The sequence below is a fragment of the Ambystoma mexicanum genome, chromosome 6q (assembly GCF_040938575.1).
Source record: "Ambystoma mexicanum isolate Mex_15411 chromosome 6q, UKY_AmexF1_1, whole genome shotgun sequence".
NCBI classification, from domain to species: Eukaryota; Metazoa; Chordata; class Amphibia; order Caudata; family Ambystomatidae; genus Ambystoma; species Ambystoma mexicanum.
The window spans coordinates 40,249,494-40,271,463 of NC_090937.1; the positions used below are offsets into that span (position 1 = coordinate 40,249,494).

At 47.3% G+C, this 21,970-nt stretch overlaps 1 protein-coding gene across 2 annotated transcripts in view; it reads right to left on the reverse strand.

Annotated features, from left to right (window-relative positions):
* Nucleotides 1–1,065: 1,065 nt before the first annotated feature.
* C6QH4orf36 (chromosome 6q C4orf36 homolog) overlaps nucleotides 1,066–21,970 on the reverse strand; it is a 75,451-nt gene continuing 54,546 nt past the window's right edge. For both annotated transcript variants that reach the window (XM_069630285.1, XM_069630286.1), the window contains one exon: nucleotides 1,066–1,302. In XM_069630285.1, coding sequence (XP_069486386.1) covers nucleotides 1,094–1,302 — 209 coding nt within the window. In that variant the 3' untranslated portion in view covers nucleotides 1,066–1,093. The remainder of the gene's footprint in view (nucleotides 1,303–21,970) is intronic.

A 21,970-nucleotide genomic window follows, 5' to 3' on the forward strand; every position in this document is an offset into this window, starting at 1 on the left:
GACAGTAGGTAGTAGGACCGGTTCCGCAAAGGCAGGCAGTGATCAAGAATGGGACATCTAGATATCAGGAAGGGGGTTTGGCTTCTCACATGCAGGAGGTGATCAAGTATCAGGTTGGGGACGCCTGGATGACAGGGGAGGTTTAGGTTTGAGTGAGGTAGGTGGTAATTAATGCCCAATATTTAAGACGCCTAGATATCGGGAGGAAGGTTCAGGCCTCTCAGCGGGGCTGGTAGCTGTTGAACACCTAGACTGGGAACACCTAAGCAGCAATTGAACACCTAGACTGGAGTACCTGGATAGAGGGAGAGGGTCCGGCCTCACAGTGTAGCAGGTTTAGGGTAGGAGATGGAGGTGGAGACACCTAGAGTTGTCTTTCGTGTATAGTGGCGGGGAGGCCCAGGTTTCACAGTGCAGTTCAGGCACAGGGACGTACACCTAGGTGTAGTGGTACAGGAGAGCACACCCAGATGTGAGTTTTGCATAGTAGGAGAGGCCTAGGTTCTACACACACAGATGTGAGTTTGCGTAGTGGGAGAGGCCTAGGTTCTACAATAAAGTTTGGAGGCACCCAGGCTTGACAGTCCTGCACCGTGAGGGAGAGGGTCAGGCCTGACAGTGTGCGTTGATACAGGGGAGGTCCTGTATTGAGGCCTAGGTTTCAGAGTGCAGTATATTACAGGAGAGCATGCTGAGATTCGAGAGTCCTGTATAGTGCAAGAGAGGTCTAAGTTTCAAAGTGCAATTTCACAGGTAATTTCAGGCGCGGTTTCAATATAGGGGAGTATACTTAAAGGGTCCTGTATAGTGGGAGAGAGGCCCAAGTTTCACAATGCAGTTTGGTACAGGGGAACACACTGATCTTGAGAGTCCTGTATAGTGGGATAGAGCCCTAAGTTTTAAGTCTGCCTAAATTGTTAAAATCCACTTGCACTTAATCGCCTAAATTTTAGAATTTACTGAAGCACCTCATGAAAAAGGTGCATGGCCTTTCTTTTTAAATAAATAGAAGCCAATTCATTTGCACCATGAAAGCAGCACCAAATAAGAACGACAATTGTATATCAGATTCAGGAATGTACTTTATTCAAGGTCAATAAGAGCTGTTCTTCTTCTGCACTCCCATACGACACGCTGCCCTCCGAGCAACAACTGGCACCTCTTGAAATGGACTATGACATAACAAGCTGCGTCCTCTTGCATGTGTTCCCCGCAAACTAGACTGCATTTGGAAAGCTACCATGTTCTGTTTCTCTAGCTCGTTTAACCGTTTGGCTTCGAGCACCTTTTCTGTCTCAATGGCTGAAAAAAAAAGAAATACAGGTTTTACTGGCAGATATAGTTTTGTGTAACAAAAATAATATAAGTGAAGTTAAAGGGGACCAAGCACAACTCCTGACATTTTATGTTGCGTATAAAAGGGCTATGGAGTCTGGAGAGGCCTCCTCCTGACATTCAGGGGGCTTTTCGGTGCAGAGGTGCAGGGATATCTGAGTGGGGATCCACCAATCAGCAATCACTTCATCTGTCCTTGCCACCATGTCCAATTTGGTAGTGTGCAGTTAAAGCAGTCATTGGAGTGTGATGTGTTATGGAGCTGCAATGAATTAGGCAGTTTGGGCAGTCATTGCATCGATAAAGTTAGAGGTTGGAGGGACTTAATGAGGCAATATGCGCCGATATATAGCGGGCCGACATTGTAGGTAACAGCATACCAGCCAAGTTAAGGGCCTGAGCACAGTGAGGAACCCTTAACGAGGGTGGCGGGCTGTTAACTAGAGGGTCGACCCACCACCTAGAGGCATATAGCCATTAGCACACGTGTAGTTTGCAACATGGGTGCTGATATTTTTTGTAGTTTAAAATGGAAAGTTCTTTCTCTCTGTGTCTCGCCTCGTCCTGTTAACGGACAGAAAATACTATACAAACATGGCCGCCATGGAATAGGAAGCAGGGCTCCATACGGAGCTCCTCTTCCATTTCCATGGCGGCCAAATGAAGTGGGGCCAGGGGCTGCAGGAGCTGCAGCAGTGGCTTCCGCTGTTGCACTAATCAGGTAAGTGGGACTTGGGGAGGGAGAAAAAAAAAGGGTCAGAGGGGGAAGATAACGGGTGGGAGAACCGGTCATCAGGCGACTTGGAATGTGGGATAACACTAGCAGTGTTAGCCCGCATTTCATGCCTCCTGATTGACTGGCTCCCCCTCACAGGGTGCTAATGCTAAATGTGGGAACAAGGATAGGCGTCCCCAACCACGTGGACCCAGAGGAGTAACCGAACAATGAGCAAAGGAGAAGGGGGGGTCACGTGAATCAAACCGCTGAAGAATCAAGCGGGGTAAATTGATCTCAATGTAGGAGCTCAATGAGGGGATAGGCCAGGCCAAGAATCATATAAAATCAGTCAATCTTTATTATACATATATCTAATAACATTAAACATAGTGCTGAGATCATGATAAAACAGCATGCAATCAGACAACCAGTGTTGGATATCTCCAATTAAAGTGCATATTGATCTAGTAGGCATCCTATGAGCTAAAGTGAACATAAGGTGCATAATGCAATTATAATTCAAGAACATATTGCACAGAACCAATTTCCAATCTCAAAAGATGACACCGGAAGGCTGTGGCACCTGTTCTGGTAGACTAGAGAAGAGGGGAACAAGGCTGTAATGGGCAAAACAACACTGCTGTACTAAGGGTTGGAAGAGGACTGGGCAGTAAAACACCCAGTAATCAGCAAGAGACAGGCCGCAGAGAGTGATGGTGGTGGTCCTGGAGCCAAGAGTTGAAAGAAGTGTTGGGAAACAGATGAATATGTCATCCGTAGATTATGACCTGCCCCTGATCCAATAATGTACAGGTAAGAAACACTACTCACTAAGACAACCTTATTGCCCATTTCCCAGGCAGGTACAACAGGACATAGAGACAATTTAAGCTGAAGATGGCAAAAGCAGTCTAACTAACATTGCAACATAAGCAGGCGCATAGATTAGCCACGAAGTAAGCATGCACTCCACATAAAGAACATGTACACTAGGTAAAATATGAATTTTTACATTAAATTAACATAGATATGAAGAACACTAACAGAACCAATGTATAAATTGAATGCAACATGAACGACATGTGTATATAGCTAATTAACATCTCTTAAATCGACAAAGGCCTCAAGACTTCGAGAGAACTAAAACATCTGAAACCACAGAAATATAGAGCTATGCAGAGGTTAAACGGTAGCTGGCAATTAGAGCCAAGGCTAGAATGAGATAGGAAGGATGGGAACAGCAAAACAAAGGCACGAGATAACAATTCCCAAGGCGCAAGCTGGATACTCCCAGATTAAATAAAGGTTTATAAGAATACAACCAGTCTTTGTAACCAGGTGCAGTAAAATAGCAAGCCAAAACGCTCCATGAAGAATAACTCGAGAGTGTCCCTGGTGGAAACAGAAAACACGACACACACATTAATATTAGCTAAAATCCCATGAAATAGGAGCTAATTCCATGTTATTTACAGTCCTCTACCATGTGACTCATAATTGGAGAGCAAAGGCTATTCATTAGGAGCAAGAACGAGAAAGGACACCTGCAAGACTCCCTAAAAGTACATAGGCTGCCCTGCAAGGTCAAGTACAAAGAGACTGCCCAGTCTCATGTGCTGAAGATGAGGGATGGTATCTTCTTTAAATGAGCAGACAGTCTAAGGACCTCGCTCCCCGTAAACCCCATCTGGCTCATATCGTGATGACCTGTCAAGTGTCGAAGGTTGGTTAGTAAGATGCCAACCTATAAAAACCCATAGTGTCATGCCACCTATCGAATCATATCCCAACCAATCCTGTAGCATAGAGATGATGTGTTTTTAGCTTTTTTTGAAATAAGGGTGGTCTCAGGTGGAGCCATCCGATATGTTTAACCCAATCAAATGTTTTACCCTTTTATGATCTATATGTAGCCATACCCATTAACCAATCCCCTTTCCCCATAGGTTTTTGTAACTGTGATTATGTTATGATGTCAGTGATGACACAGTTGTTCTACTTAAATTAGTGTTTTTGTATTCGCTCTCGGAGAGAGATAGAAGATTTTAATGCTTGTATGTCCCTGCTTTATTTGAACAATAATAAAGCTGGGTTTTACCTTGCACTTTATCTATTTCGTCATTGAGTCTGGTTCGGGTTGACTCCAGCTCCTCTGGCATACTTGGGACTTCTGCGCCCGCTTTAACAGAAGTGAGGGAGGAGGGGATGGTGGACAGCCAGTCACAAAGGACGAAAGCACAGAAGAAGGAGAAATTGGAGGTGGCCTGAACAGGAGTGTCTATGGTAGGGGAAGGGCACGGAGGAGATTCCAGAGTTCAGAGTGGGGTGATGCAGTGGAGGTATCCCAGTGGTCAACCCAGGTAAGTGCAAAAAGGAAGAGACCCTAGGAGAGGGATAAGAGGTAGCTATGGGTGAAAGGATAGGATGGCGAAAGGAAACTATGAGACATTTGGAGAGGGGCATGCAACATAGAGAATGAGCTTGACGTCCCAGGAGGTAGTAGTGTAGCAAATGGACTGGACTGGCTAGAACATCAAACATGATTGGAGAAGAAAAGATAAAGGTTAGTCATTAATAGAACTGGGCCTTAAAAGAGGCATGGAACAAGCACAGGACTTTGAAAAATGTAAATACATTGAGAGGTGGATGATAAACGATAGGAAGCAAGGAGTTTGTGGCCCCTTGCCTGGCTAGAGCTAAAGGTGGGACAGGCGTTGGATGAGAGGATGGGAAACAGAAAATGGAGTTTGGTGGCAAGCTGGTAAGTACACATTGAGTCACATACAGACAGTGTTAAGGATATTAAGGTTCAGGGCAGCACGTCTGCTTTGGTTTGGCAGGACAGAGTTCAAGGGGAAAAGGCAATAGCCCCAGTCACAATAGCACAGAGGTTGGGTATACAGGCATCTCAAAATCAATGGAGCTACATGTTATGTCTTTAACAAATGGCAACATCTGGCCGGGACAAATTATAGATATACTGAAACTACTGCATAAAAAAGTTAGATGCAAGTAGGGAGTACAAGGAGGGGGAATGAACTGGTTCACAGGCCGAGGGTCCATACGAACATCAACAATTGGCCTTGGACATTGGCTTTACTGATGTATGTGAGCATCTACTGTCAAAAGCTGTGATAGGGGTGTGTTTAAAGATTGCCATGCTATTAGATGGGCACAGATGAACAATTGGGGAATGGCCATGTGTTGCTATCATGAAGCGCACTAGTCAAAATTCAGAAGCACCAATCCATGACTTGTGGAGCTTGTGATAGAACTGTGCACCCCCTGCATAGCATCCACAAGGCTGTTGTTGACTGTACGTACATAAAATGGTCTGCTTTCACATGCGCTCCTTCTAAGGACCGAAAAAGGGGTGCAGTTTGCTCCTCAGGGAGTAGTCAGGAGGGGTAGACTGAGAACCAAAAGAGGCCCTGGAAACAATTTTCAAAGTGGCCCAATATTAGAAATTTCCAGCAAGCTCAACCCTTTTCCTATGAGAAAATGTGGAAATAAAATAGGTTACCAGACAAAAGAGACAAATGATGCAGAGGCCCACCAGGAAATCTCCAGAGTTCCCATGGACCAGCCCACCCCTAATAGGCAGGATGGGAAGGAGAATTCTGAATGTTCAAAAAATGAAAGAGAAATCAGCAGAAATACTCGAAGTGGACAGGCCAGCATCCAGTCATGCAATGCTACAGTCAGGTTAGGAAAAGAAGTCTGGAGCAAACAACTAGAGTATGGGTGAGGAAAGGGGGTTTATGTGAAAGCTCTTCTTCGCCAGTTAGTTTAAATACATTTATAGGGCACACCAAACACAAACATGTATCTTGGTGATATTGTTACCCCAATTCAGGGCGAGTTGAACCTGTGAGTGCAAGTTTCAGACAGATGTCAGAGGTAAGCTCTTAAACAGCTGTGCTGTCTTCGCGGCTCCAGGGAATGCCTACGTAGTTTGGCAAAGGAGACATCTTTTACTGGCTGTTTCTGACAGCAATATTTCTGGACTGTCAGGCCAATATAAATGTGCCTATTAAAAGCTGTATTAGCGACATATGTGTAAACAATACTCTCTAGGCACCCTGCCACCTGCCTCTTTATGTTTCTTGTTATACACATTAGCAAAGGAATACGTTTAAAGTCCACACTGTTACCCGCCTCTGCCGCTTTAAGGCAGAGGCGGCACAGTTGGGGGTGTGTGGTGTGATGTAGGGGGAAGAAGGGAGGAGTGGGAACGGCACAGCAGTTCCGAGTTTGTATCCAAATAAAGGAGTTGTGTTAACATTCCCTCTGGTCTTGCATCCGATCATTTAGAAGGCCCAGTACGGGCAACAACAGGCGACGAGGACGTCTCCAGCAAGCCGGAATCCATCCCTCTCCAGCGGGTGATCCCACTGCACTCCGGAAGATGTCAGCTGGTGATCCCACCACGACGTGAGTCCATCATCCTCCGGCTGTTGATCGCACCATGTGGCTCCTCCGTTCCTCCTGAATGAAGGTGCGCAATCCGCGCTCCGGGCAGTGCTACGCCTGGCTCCTATTCTTGATTTCTGCCGATCCCGCCACCCTCTTGCACGCCATTGCTCGGGTATCTCCAGCAGGGTATCCACGATCCCGATGGATCAGAAGGCTCAATCCGAGCCCAGGAATACAGCTGGCCACAGATGTCAGGGTGAGAGCGACCGGGGCCGCACCCTGCTAACATCTCACGCATGTGACGGTGCAACGGCGGCCTACTGTTCCTGAAGGTGCCATCAAGGAAGTTGGTAAACTCCAGGCCACACACGCTTTTCACCCAACCTCCTCCTCCTCCTACCATGACATTTCACGTGCCTGCTGCTGCACCTACCTGCTACCAGGCTCTGGCCATAACACAGCGCCATGCTGCCGGCAAATTATGCAACCCACATGCCATATGTGTTAGTGTGTGAACTGGAGCAAGCCACATCTCTTCGCCCAAACATGGCCCAGACCCACACTATCATCACAAGGAGGTTCAAGGTGACACGCACCCGCCTGACATTTAATGTGCACGGCAGTGCAACAAACCCAGGAAAGGACACATCTGGCAAGCCCGCTAGTGTACCCATCCACCATGACTGACCCCACAACGCTGCCTCCCGTGCGCAGCACCAAATCTGTCATGCTACGCAAGCCACTCCCTTTCTCAATGACCCCTCAAGCCGACAAAGGTCCAGTTGGGCCAACTGGATGGAAGACTTTCACCACTTTGTGCAGGGTTCGGGGGAGGGAGACTCACCACACCTACGACATGTGTTCATTAATCTTGTGGGGAGTGAAATAAAGACGATCATTAAAACTATCCCAGCTGCTGACCAGATGGATTTCGCTTCTTTGATCACTGCCCTGAATAAGATTATTGATCCGAATAGGGACTACGAAAGATACCTATTCAACCAATTCACACAGAGGCCTGAAGAAACTGTGGATGAATACATCAGCCGCATGAGGGCCAAAGGGGCACATTCCCAATTCGATGCCTTTTCCCTAGTTGAGGCCATACGTCTGCGCATCATTGAAGGCTATCACCCACCCTCAAACAACAGCTGTTGAAAAAGCCCCTCTCGATAGATGAAGTCAGCCAACACGCGAGGATCTTTGAGAGAGTTGATGCTCAAGCGGCCTCTATTTCAGGCACTTCAGTCGTGAAACATGACAACACCAAACTCATAGCCGCAGTCCAACAAGCTACCACACGGTCAGGGGTGAGGGGAGCCATGCCCTACAGAGCGACCAACCAACCCAGACCTAGGTTACAAAGGCAGTGCTACAGGTGCGGAATGGCTTTCCCCCCACACAGGGTCCTGTCCGGCCCTGGCGCAAAGATGCACCAATTGTAGGAGGGAAGGTCACTTTCAGTCCATCTGCAGGGAAGGGAGACCGTTCCCAACCCCAAGACCTCAGATGCCCTACAGGATGCCCTACCGGCCACCGCACCCTCAGCACTACCAGAACAGGCTCTACCAGTCCAATCAATGGCACTATGTCAGGGCGCTTGAAGAATACCACACTCCAGACTTCCCGCATGACTATGGCTACTACGATTAGCCCTCTCACCTGTTCAATGAATATGACGAACCCCTGCAGAATTATCATGAATATGACAGTCCATACCCTACTTCACCATACCCGACCACCAGCTACTATGACCAACCACCACATGACGAGTATGTCAACCTCATCCAAGATGACAAAGAGGCGGAGGAGGCCGTCAGAATGGGCAACTGCCTCTTCCACTTCCTAGGGGACTCTGGTGCTACTGTCAACAACATGGGGGAGCAAGAATTCCTGAGCATCCCGGACAAACCATCACTGGAGAAGACACAATTGAGAATCTTCCAATGGGGAGTGGCAACACCTCTGCATGCCATCGGACATTTCAAATGTTGCCTCCTTCACAAAAGAGTGCAGACTGAGACTATCATACATGTCATCAGAAGCCCGACCAAAGGACGCTGCCTTCTCAGCTATAACACTGCCTTGCGCCTGGGCTCATCAACATTCACTTCAACGAAAATGGCGTAATTGTGTTGTCTGCCATGGGCGGTGGACGGAATGACATTGTGGGCATCATAGATGCTGTCAGACCCCATAGACTTATCACCAAACTCAATATTGTGGAGATGTTTTCCCAGTTGTGCACAAGACTAGGCAAGCTGAAGGGTCCACCCGTCAAACTACACATTGACCAGTCAGTGCAATCTGTTCCCCAGCACCCTAGAAGAGTTGGATTCCACCTCCAAGAAGTGATCTCCAGAGAACTGAACCAACTGCTTGCTGATGGCATCATCGAACCGGCCAAGGGCCCGACTCCATGAGTGTCCCCACTTGTCATAGTCCCAAAGGAAGGGGGGCAACTACGTCTCTGCGTAGACATGAGGATGGCGAACACTGCCATCCAGCAGGAGAGTCACCTTGGCACGTGCATTGAGGACATGATTGTGCAACTGAGCAAGTTAGTGATGTTTTCCAAGCTTGATCTAATCCAGGGATACCACCAGCTGGAACTCCATCCTGAGTCAAGAATTATCACAACGTTTGCCACTTACAAAGGCCTATTTCACTATCGACGACTGAATTTTGGCATCTCATCGGCAGCTGAGATTTTCCCAGAAGCTATTCGACAGATAATCAGGCCAATCAAGGGTGCGCTAAATTACAGCGATGACACCCTAGTGTTTGGCACATCACAAGAAGAACATGATGCTGCACTGCTCGCCACATGCGCTGCAATCCAATCTGCGGGCCTGACACTCAATATCGACAAATGTCGGTTTAGCAAATCCAAATTTAAATTTTTCGGCCACATCTTCTCCATCGACAGGATGACTTCTGACCCTGACAAAGTCGACACCATTACTAAGCTGAATGAACCCCAGCAAGTAGTAGATGTGCGATCATTCTTGGGAATGGCTGGTTACTGTGCGAGATACATCTGCACTATGCGTCGATCACTGAACCCCTCAGGAGGCTTCTGCAGAAGGAAGCTGTTTTTGACTGGTCCCCCACTTTCCACTACACCTTTGAATCCATCAAGAAGGCCCTGGCTGATGGCCATCACCTTTCATACTTTGACCCGAGCTGGCACACCGAAATCACTGTTGATGTCAGCCCTGTTGGCCTCAGGGCCATACTAGTGCAGACTAGAAGTACGGACACATTTCCTCGACACATTGTCGCATATGCCAGCAGAGCCCTGTGAACCCCTGAGGCTGCATACTCGCAAGCTGAGAAGGAGAGTCTGGCGGCCGTCTAGGCCTGCAAACATTTTCATAACTTTATCATTGGGAAAAAGTTCACCTTAATTACGGACCACCAGGCACTGTTATTCTTGTACGGCAATCCATGCCCAAAAATTCCCCCCAGGATAGCATGATTGGGCAAAAGACTACAGGAATATAACTCTGACATAATTCACAGACCTGGTAGCGACCACAATCCAACAGACTACCTGTGCCGCCACCCAGTGGGTCCTCCTTCTACCTGGGCCGGTGACGTTGAATACATCAATTATGTTGCAGTCAGCTCACTGTCTCTTGCTCTGTCCCTTGAATCAGTTGCAACCGCATCGGCGGCTGACCCTACGACCACTCTGGCAAACAGTTTGACGTACAACAACAGGTGGAGAGACTATCGACGAGCGATGCTGAGCCACCCCGGGGTGTGCAAAGAAGAGATGGAAAGACTAGCTAGGATACACACCGAGCTGGCTGTCAAAGACCACAACATACTACTAAGAGGATGCTGCCTAGTTATCCCTGCAGCTCTCAGGGCCGAAGTGGTCAGACGGCCCAGGAAGGACACTGAGGGGCGGAGAACACAAAAAAACAATTGTGCTGCTTTGTCTGGATCCCTTTCCTAGACTCACTAGTTGATAGGTGGGTCAAGAACTGCCTGGTGTGCCAGTGCACAGCACGTGCAGACCCCCAATACCAATACAGCCAACCCACATCCCAAAGCGACCTTCACCGTTGATTTCGATGGACTACTGGAGTCTGGAGAATACCTACTACAACTCATAGAGGAGTATTTACGTTTCCCCATCGTCAAGAGAGTCACTACCACGTCATACTCTCACATAGCGGCAGCGCTTGATAAAGTTCTCAGGGAATGGGGCAAGAGTTTGCGGCTTTTGCAAAACATCTGGGTTTCAAACATCTGAAGATAACCCCAAGATGGCCCCAGGCAAATGGCATGGCAGAGCGTTTCATGGCCTCCATAAAAAAGACACTGCAAAGAGCCCGCATCGAAGGCACCAGTCCCTACCAAGCTTTGCGCAGACTCCTGCGTGATTATCGTAACACGCCACATGAGGCCACCAACAAGGCACCCGCTGAAGTGATGGTCCGCTATGATGTACAAACTCACCTTGTGAGAGAATCCAGAGCTCTAGGAGAAGAAGAAGATGAAGAGGTCATCTGAAGAGACACTGAAGAGAAAGAAAGATCCAAGCACGAATCAGACTCCCGCTATGCCCCGAAACCCATGAATGCCACTGCCATTAAAGGCATGAATGAGAAGGCCGAAAATGAAGAGAAAGAGGTCACGAGGAACAGATCCCTGTTCAAACACTAAGTCAAAAGAGAGGACTGTGATCCACTCCCTCCGGAACCAGACCCGGACCCACGTGAGCAATGAGATGACCTGTGGGTCCCGTCCCATAAGACGAGTCATTGAAGGGTGACGGCCGCCGAGCCACAAGAGCCAGAAAGCCCAAGTTACAGGAGCGACAGACCCCAGCGAGTCATCCGGAAACCGACCCATTGGGGCGAAGAGTGTTGACCCGAACATATGAACATTTGTCTGAGGGTGGTGTTACCTTCCTCTGCCGCTTTAAGGCAGAGGCGCCACAGTTCGGAGAGTGTGGTGTGACGTAGGGGGAAGAAGGAAGGAGTGTGCACGGAACGACAGTTCCGAGTTTGAATCCAAATAAAGGAGCTGTGTTAACGTTCCCTCCTGTCTTGCATCTGATAATTTAGAAAGCCCAGTCCGGGCAACACACACAAAATGGGAAATTCCTATAAAATATAGGAATATTTATTTATGAACTCTATTTACCTGGTCTTAGTTTATCTAGATTATCATTACTCATATTGTATCAAGTCATTACATAGTTAAACACGTTTTTTCCTCCCACCACCTAGCACTTTCGCCACATATTCTCGGATCAGGGTTTATTTATACTAGTCCTCTAATGTGCTTAGAGGGTTGGTGAGTTGAAGAAAAAAAACACACATTTGTTGTTAGTTCCTAAACATGTTCAATGCCACGCATGAACGTATCATATTGTTGGTGCTGGGCAAGTTTCCACGTCTTCTACACAGCACAGAAACCCTAGCATAGTAAACTCAGGGATGCTCAGCATATTAATAGGATTAATGATCTAATTCTTTGTTTAATTCTTTGCAGATAAGCTTTTGAGCTCAGTGCAAAACACACAGGCCAACTGTAACTTTAAAAAGAAGCATTTTGGTTATTGCAATGGGTACAACCAATGTGGAATTTTAAATCTGGTGCATTAATTAAAACCCGTCAATCCAGATTTGCTACTTAAATCCACACTTAGAATGTCTGAAAACATTTTTGGTTCTATTTACAGCCATCCTGGGCATTTCATCTGGCTCTCCACATACCAAACACAAAACACTTTTAAATGCAATCTATTTTGAATGAAAACCTTTATAAAGCAGTGAATGCGTTTCACTTTATCAATTACTAGCAGGTGTAACCGTGCTTCGCACAGAAATTCCTACTTCAGTCCTTGCTTGAAGTTTATTTAATGAGGTAAACCAATGCTTCTTTGCAGATAATATTGCTAGGATTTCCTGTAGGAGCTAATGTGAACAAATTGTCTTTGTTTTCAACTCTGGAGCAAGACACATTGTTATGCCTAGAAGTAACTGATGGTCTCTCTGGCAGCGTTGTAAGTGTGTCAATGGCGTTTTTAGTAAACCTCCCAACATGATGCTATGTTTCGAGGGAAGGTTGCAACTTCGGTCCCTGTGGCACGACAAGCTCCGTCCCCTATTCCAGTCAGGAACAGTTATGAGGCAGTGTTTCCAGCGGAGCCTTGCGTCACTTCTCTGCCAAGCAGACGCATCGTGAGTGCGCTCCTAGGAGACTCCTACCCTTTGATCCATTTAAACCATTGTCTAAACCTTTCTTCTTCTCTCCATGCTAGTCTCTACCCGCGAATCTACCCTGTACTCCCGTCGAATCTACTGCAACAGCTTTTCTTCATGAAACGCTAGTGCGTTGCCAGGCAATGGTACGGACACCATTTGCTTTGCAGCTGTGCTAAAACGATTATTCTGATTTCGCTACTTCCCGCTTTCACTCTTTAACACTCATATTATTCTTATACGCTGCAGGCAGAACGGAGTGCTTGTCAGGAAACACTCGGAGGCATCCCCAGGCGAACCATCTTAAACGCCATTCGAACCTTCACCTATACAGCGTCCTGGTGCTTAGCAACTGTAGTATTACGTTTCTTTCTCTCTTGCGCCCAACCTAGGTTACTCTGTATCTTGACTCCTGTTGGTTGCTTTCAGCCTGAAGATCACTGGAACACCAGAAGTCAGTTCATCTTACCTCGCAATGGGTTTCCCACGTCATTCTTATCCGCAGTAGCCTCGAGGTATAAAGCATTCTTTGCTTTGCCTTCTTTCGCACGCTCAGAATAGGAAACAGCATATGACTCTTATTCATTCGTAATACAGCCTTTCTTCATCAAGTCAGAATCCTGCCATCCATACAATCCCAGAAATCACTACCTAATTCTCGGTAATAAGGGACATACTTTCTGACTATATATATATCAAAACACATAATTGTACTAATTCCTTTATTTATACATAATAGGCCATCCACACTGAGACGACACTCCAGCAGGTCGTTCAACGCTCCAGCCTGTACATCTTGAAAGAAGACAGACGACATCAGGGATTTCGTCCCCAAGAGGGTTTCCCTTTGGGTACTGGAAGCCCCTTCACTGTCAACCAGCGCAGGGGGGTCTAGGGCCTAGGGGGATGCTTCTCTAGTGCAGCTTGGTACAGCTTCTGATCCTGGTTAGTGCAAGCACTGTGTGGTATCTGTTGTGTTTGCCTTCTCCGTATGACACACATAAAGCTGACCATGAGAAAGGCTTGAATGCTGTAAATTGGTTCCAGCTACTTTGAGTTGGAGCATTGAGATTGCACAGCAACATTATTGGTGTCCTGATCTACAGCAGAGGCAGCAGGGACCTCAACATAAGTGCTGTACGTGTAGGGCTGAAGCGTGTAAGCTTGAACGGGTACGACTGAAGCATGTCAGCTTTGGACTGTTGAGATGGCATACATTCATCAATTTATGGGGGAAATGATCTGTCTGTAATTATCATGATAGATTTTCCACGATGTGACGGACAACATGATTGGGGACACTATTGAAGATTGATTGATTGATAAGTCATTTATAATGCGCCTATACACAAGTGTTTCAAGGTGCAACCAGGCAAAGTGGGGGGAACAGGGGGAACAAGACAAACAATTTTACTAGGCCTAGTTCAGTTTAGATATGCAGGGGAGAGGAAAGGGGAGAGGTGCACCCAGAGCAACAGGGCCCAGAGTTAAGTGCAAGGTTGCAGGGCCTCCCAAGGGAATCACACCCAGGTAGTGCAAGGTAGGCCAAGTGCAGGAAGGCCAGCAGGTAAGTTCAGGGGACAGGACAGAGGGGGTGGGGTTGGTGTCCTGTATGACTCATAGGAACACCAAGCAGCCAGTCAGCATTACTGTGCAGGAGGAGGGAATGTTAGCAGAGGAGAGGCAGAGAGGAGGAGGGGAAAGGTGAGCAGAGTAGAGGCAGAGGCAAAAGTTTAGCAGTGGAGAGGCAGAGAGAAGTAAGAGGCGAAAAGGAAGGTCTTGAGGAGTTTCTGGAACTAAGATCAGATGGAGAGCAGCAGGGATATCATTCCAGAGGGAGGCACCTGCAGAACGGAGAGATCTTCCACCCAGTCTCTGCTTAGAGAAGCGACTCACCCTCAGAGAGTTGGAAGTAGGCAAGCAGAGGGATCTAGTAGGAAGGTACTTAGGAACAGAGAATTGAAGACATTATGGGCCCCGGCCCCAGAAAGCATTGTGGACAATGCAGAGGGTCTTGAACTTGATCCTTGCAGACACCAGGAGCCAGTGGAGGGCTTTCAGAGCCAGAGAGATGCGTTCCTTGGGCTTGAGGTCAAGGATATGTTTTTCTGTCCGGTTCTGGATGAGTTGAAGAGACATGCAACGTTGCCTGTCACAGGCATTACTACAAAAGCACCGTATTGTGTCACCCGCAGTGAGTGCCGCTAATGTCAGCTAGAATACTGATAGTGTGGAATGTTTAGGAACAATGAACTGCTTAAGTTTTAATGAACTGCTGAACTTTAGGAACAATGAACGTAGAACTACGGCAGAGTTCTGGCGCAAAGAGCCATATGGCAGGGGTAAGCATTGCAGACCGTTTAAAAAATAAAAATTAGGAACATTTATATTTTATACTTTTTTTTATTGTCTACACCATGGAACCTACCCACATGCCAGATATTGGGTGTTTAGCATGTTGGGAAGTATTCTGAACATTTCAAACAGGCACACACACACACATATCCAAGCATTGCAGAATGTGAAATTAGAATAATTTACATTTTATAATTTTGTACATTGTCTAGACCATGGAACCACATGCCAAATTGCAGGTGTGTAGCATGTTGGAAAGTATGCTGAACATTTTGAATAGACACACACACACAGTGCTTAATTTGTAAAAAAAATAAGTGCCAGTGCCCCAAAAATATTGGCCTTATAATACCGGGCACGTCGCCGCTCTCAGCACGGGCGCGGTGCTGCCCTCAGCACGGGCGTGGCACCACCCTCAGCATGGCGCCGCCCTCAGCGCGGGGGCGCCGGCCGCGCCAGTTCTGTGCTAGACCTACCTAGATCAGCCCACCACCAGCACATCACACTGCTGCTGCTCCATGTCACATGTTTGGCGCTGCAGCAACTGCTGGCACAGGCTAGTAGTAAATATGCAACTGAGACATGCTCCTCCTGTAACTGTGCCTCGATGCCCCCAGGCTGTGTGAGCGCTTTAAAAATGCAAATAAATAAAAAAGCATTCTGTTTCAGTCACTGTTGAACTGTATTTGTCTCTACCCCTTCTGCCCCATCTGACAGTCTGTTAAAGTACACCAAGTATTGTTAATCGGTTACCTCCAGGAAGAGCACCCTCCACTCAGCCCGTTCTTCAGTCACCTCATCCAGGTGTTTTGTGTAATTAATTTACTCTCAAGCTCTTATCAGTCATCACATCTCATAAATGCACCCCCCTTCAACCTTCCTTCAAGCATGAGCATGGTGTTGTATAACTTGGAAGAAGTCATTTCTGCAAGACATTGTTGTGAAATCAACGGCCTGTGCTACTTCTGCTTTAGGGCCTCTTTCCACCTTAACACATATTAAAAAACTAAATATGTTTTGTCACCCAATATTCAGGAGCCAGAGGAGAATGCATATTCGGATATCTCCTTCCCACTGACATGTTCTTGACATACTTAACTAAACTGCGGGGTGTAACAGACACCCACCTCCCTACCTGAGGATTCCTATCTGAGGATTGCATGTGCTCTCATTCGGAGCACATGCTCGAGCGTATTGTACCCAGGTTAAGGGGCCACATCTGGTGTATAAACCACACATCAGGATAGAAAACATGCGCTGGAATTATGTAAAAAAATGACAGCAAAAGACGGTTGAGAATTATACACGAATACTCAACTAGTGCTTTTATTTATGATGACAGATTAGTGGGCGCGTGCACCATGTTTATCCCCGTCTAGTTCCCATGTGTGTATCTTTAAGCCTGAAATGGCATTTCAGAAGTTTGTCTTTGCATGGGCTTTCCTCCCGAAGTGCAGCCGGTTCGGATTCAGCCCAATACGTGCACCGTTCCGGGTCCCTTCGCTGAAGCTCATTTGTGAACTAATAAGGCTGATAACATTAAAAGGAAGAACGGAAACACCCAGGCAAAAATTCACAGTTCATGTTTTGCTTGGATGAATGCTATCCAGGGTCGGACTGGGGCATAGAATTGTCTCGAGTCAGGCTCGGCACCACTGAAATAGTGCCAAAGTTGCAAACGCAATTCATTCCTTTTGTGACAGACACTAGTGGGACCACGCTGCCGCCCGTGCCCCGCCTGGTCCTGGGCTTTACCCTGCCTTGTCTCAATCACTTAGGCTGCCTAGCCTGATGATGACAAAAAGAGGTGCGCGGCACAGCGGCCCCATGGAAGGTAAGATTTTAAAAGAAAAAACGTATATTTGGGCAGATGGGGCCCATCACTTTCAAAGTGATAGGCTACAGCCGCCACTCAAAATAAGTTATTTCTTTTAAGACCTACCTTCCGTGGGGCAGAGCCCCGGCCATTTGAAATCCACCAGCCTGGCCACCCGTGGCAGAGTCATCTGACTCAGTCTGCGGCAGCCAGCAGCCCCTGGTCACAGAAATTGGCCTGAGCCTGGCACTGACTGCAGTCATCAGCACACTGCACACTGGTCACACAGACAGAAGCCCGGGCGCGGACAGGCCCCTGGTGGGGTCCTGACTCCTGGGCAGTCAGGACACAACAAGGGGACCGTGCCGCCACCCAGGCCCCGACCTGGCCCTTCCTTGCCTGATCACTTGACTGTGACAGGCTCAGGCTGCACCGCACGCAACAACAAGTGACTTAGCTGCTTTACCGGCTGGGACTTGGTCTCCTGTCGGGGCCTCAGGGTGGGGGGGGGCAGGTGCGCACACTGGCACCTGCACAAATGAAAAAGCAGGCAGCGGGGAGCCCAGGAAGCAACTAGGCCGCAACACGCAGTGCAGCAGGGCATGCTCTCTCTCTCACAAGTCAGGACCAACGACGCCACGCCTCAACACCTTCACTTCACAGTAACTTGTGAAATGAAGGTGGTGCTACACTGCCTCCTGTGGCAACAACAACACATCACCATGTAATTTCACTGGCTCAGAAGAACAGCCAATGAAAACTGCACATTCTGTGTTGCTATACAGAATGTATCAAATACTGCATAGTAACAACAGAATGGTAGTTTTCATTGGCCGTTTGTAACAGTTTGTTGTTCATTGCTATTGCTGGCCCCTCCCAGGCCCAGCCAGCCATGGCCTGCAATCTGCAAGCACGAGAGATATCGAGATCAGAATGACAAATCCCAATGATTTATAATCGAAACAAAGCAAAGTGGAAGAACAAATAAAGCAATGGCACATGCACTGGCCACGCATGAGTTCCGGTGCCCAAAAAAGAGTGCTGGTGTTGGGCACCGGCAACCACCCCCAAAAATTAAGCACTGCACACAGATCCACAAATTTCACTTTTATCTATAGAGACATTTCATATGCTCTATTAGCCATTCCATTGTAACCCTCTGTCCCCAAATAAAACAGTTCTCAAAAAGAGCAGCTGTGTAAAAAGGAACACAATAACAGGTACCTCGACTTGGCATAGCCAAAATGTTTTGGCTGTCCTATGTCAAGAGCATTCTGTGACAAAGTGCTATGATTTGGGGTGGCCATGGGGACCGGCTGCCACCACCCGCTCTGTGATCTAGGACCTGAAGGAGAACCCCAAGCCAATCAAAAGCCTCTGAGAAAACACTTTCTCACCAACAGCTAGGGTACCACAAGAGGGAAGTCAGAACCCTGAGCGTAATGCAGATGCCATACAGTGGAGTGACCAGATCAACATCAAACTCCAGAAAATGAAACACACCAAAGAACCAAAAATGGATAGCTAACCTGCTAGAGAGAGTGTCTTTCTCCTTCTGAACCCCATCATTTCAACAGTTGAATGGGCTTATTACTTGTTCAAGAATCTGGCAAAAATATGGAGTCCTCCCCATCACCCCAACTCTAAACTGCAGTTCCCCCTTTGAATGGTCAGAGGCACTGAGAAGGACTGGAGCGGAAAGTCAGCAGCTGCCTATTTTAATCTGAAGAGCCGAAGCTTATGGCGCTGCGTAGCTGATCACAGTCTGGTGTTCGCAGGTGCCTGTTGGGGGGCATGGATCTGTGTCCCCATGAAGAACATCAGTATTTTATGCTGGTTGAGTGGGGTTGGAAGCAGGAAATCAGAGGTGTTTCTGAGGGAAGAATGGCAAGAAATGAAGGGAGCATGAAGGAGAGGAAGGGGGATAGGCAAACAGGAATGGAGGAAACAGAGTGAAAGAAGGGGAAAGATAGTAGAAAGCCATGTGGAAGAGAAAGTCAGAGGTGGAGGAGGAGGGAAGTGGAAAGACCTGGAGAGACTGATACAGTGAAGCGAGGAGAGAGAAGTCAGGAGAATAAGAGTAACAGAAGTGGAAGAAGAGGGGAGATGTGGTTCTGCATCCAAGATAACCATGAGCTTTGAAATTCATCTGTTGTTTGTTTGAAGAATTTCCCTCAATGATGTTGAGGAAAAAAACATGTTGGGGGGATTTCTATGATTATTTCTTCAAATATATACAGCAGTATCGCTGGATAGTGCGGAAAGATAAAGTTTATTTTGTATGATTATATCAATATTGAATTTATTAAGACAGTTAATAACATATCATTGAGCAATATGTGTTTGTTGTTGGGGGCATGCTCAGGAATAAAGATCTGGGTGTTTATGTAGCTGCATATTTGTATGCATGAGAGTATATGGGTTATTCTTGAAGAATAAAATATGTTGATGCAATAGAAAGCTGCATAAAGTGCCATTTTGGAATAAGGGGCCTAACTGGTGGTCTTTCTGGTGCCTCAAATGAATGGTAGTACCAAATGTATTAGTGTGTTTGTGGTACTTGTGCCATAACTTACCCAGGCCTAGAAAGGTCAGGTGCAGCTTCACCAAGATGTGGGCATTTGGAAAGATAAGCACAGTGCCCTTCAAGTGCTGAAAGGTGCAGGTGCCATTCTTGGGGACAATGGTTGTGCGACCAAACAGCCAAGACAAGAAAGAAGTGCAGCGCGGCACTTGACATCCACAAAGTGCAAGTGACTTTCATTTGACCACTGTAGACAAAGGTAAGCAAGAGATGGACTGATGGACCACAGTCATGAAGCAAGCAGGAATCACTCATCTTTGGAAAATGTGGTTTCCCCAATTCCTGCACCCAGCCCCTCCAAAGATCCTTGTTACACTTGTGTTTTGAAAATAAATCCTTTTGAACTAACCTACCTAAACCAGGAGTTTGTCATTGATCTCACAGCTCTTACAAGCCTCAAATGTCCCAATACATGTCATGATATGACTAAAGAAAAGCGGTATAGTTTGGACCATCACAAGCTATAAGTCGCGGACATCTTGGATTCCATTACATTCACAGCAGATGCAACCAGTTGTAACTAAGGCACACACAGAATGTTCAACTTTCTACCAAATCAAATTTGCAGAAACATTGTAAAGAAAGAAAATACTGACACATCAGTAAGGCAGATGTGTATTCACATGCATTTCCACCTACCACCAGCCATACCAATAGTTATGTCTCCGACAAGTATCTCTAAATTGACAATTAAGAACGAAATCCCAAAAATCAGCCAAGGAGAAACAAGAAGTCTGGGCTATACCTCTCATAAGGGGCATAATGTGTGCAGTAATCATGGCTATTGCTCTATGCTATTTTATAGCATAGAGCATTTCCTTCTCCTGGGAGCCCAAGCTGGCTGACTCTTCCCTGTGACCCGATAAGACTTCAGACGGGGACTAGTTCCCATGCATCTCCTCAAACATGAGGTATGAAGAACTCGTGCAGCATTACAAAAAGGTGTTTGCTGATTATTGATGCTTTTTTTCCAAAAATCGGAAAAAAAGAAGAAAGAAAATAGTAGCATTTGAATTTCATCCCTCATTTTTTACTTTTCTATCCAAACCCTGACTGCTGCCCTCTGTGTTCACTGTTAGGTGGGAGCCACACAGGAGGTCTTTCTCTGTGGCCTTGTGGCTTTTTAAAGATGGCCCCTGCCTTTTCATGCTAGTGAAGGCTCACAAGCATCTGCCTCCTTGGCTTTCCTGCACCTGCAAATTAATTTGAGCCCATGGATGGACCGGCAGGCTTTACCCGGCCCACCCCTTCCAAGGCCTACTTTCTAAGGCCCTGTCTGCTCCCCTGTCCACTGCCTGGCCGGGTCTGTGGGTCCTCTCATACACCCCCACCACGTGCACGTGGAGGCTGGGGAAAACTCTATGTTCCCTGGACCTATGGTAAGCAATGGACCTCCGAACACCACTATGAAGGTCAGTTCCTTTAACTAGCCCTCTGATCCTTTCCTTCACACCTGGTCTGTCGATCTGCTACTTCACCTGATCTGGACTTCAACTTAGCTTGCCTTGCCCAGTTACTGAATGTGTCTTTCACCTGCGCTGCTGGCAAAACAATTTTAGCCTTGTCTAGTGCTGCTTGCTTTTCACCTGCCCTGCTGGCAAAACAAATTTAGTGCTGCTTGTTTTTAACCTGCCCTGCTGGCAAATCGAATTCAGCCTGCCTAATGCTGCATGTATTTCACCTGCCCTGCTGGCAAAAGTAATTTAGCCTTGTCTAGTGCTGCTTGTTTTTCACCTGCACTGCTAAAATTCGAATTTAGTTATGCCCTGTGGCTGCTTGTGTTCTCACCAGTTGGCGTGCTGCCCTCTGTCTCCTCCTCCCCCCCCAGTCTCTCCCCACCACCCCCCTATCCCCTACCTTCAAGTGCAACAGTGCTTCAGCCTGGCAAGTGTCCCCCCACACCCCTCCACTTCTGCAAATCATGTCGCTATTTATCTCTCCTATCCGCTCCAAAAACTTCTCTATCTCATATCCTTCTCCTATCACTAAATCTGTCCAGAAGAAACTTAAGAAGGACATACTGGGCTCCAACCCAGGCCTTCCTATTGCAGATACCTAGGTCATGGCTTCCGCCAGAGAGACCATCACTGACATCCTCTTCTTTGTTAACTCACCTGATCTATGGACTCGTTACATGGCCGGCTTTCTCTCTCCTATCGCCTCTTCTCCCATTAATGGTGGCACTGCTGGGAGGTTCTCCTTGACCTCTTCACCATTTCCAGAGTCATCATTAATGTTTATCTTAATGGCACCATCATGGTGCAGGGTCCTCAACCCAACCTTCTTCTCTTCAACAGTCTCCTCCCTAGACTCTCTTACCTCGCCTCTCCCTCAGGCCAGGCTGTCTTACCTCCGGTGCCTTCCTCCTCCTCTGCCCAGGCTCGCTTGCCTCCTGTGCCTTTCTCCTCCTCTGTACGGGTGCCCCTTCCGTGCCTTACTGCCCTGGCTCTCTTGCCGGTCTTGGCTCCTTTGCCATCCTCCACTATCCCCTGCCCCCCCCCGAGGAAGACCTTCAAAGA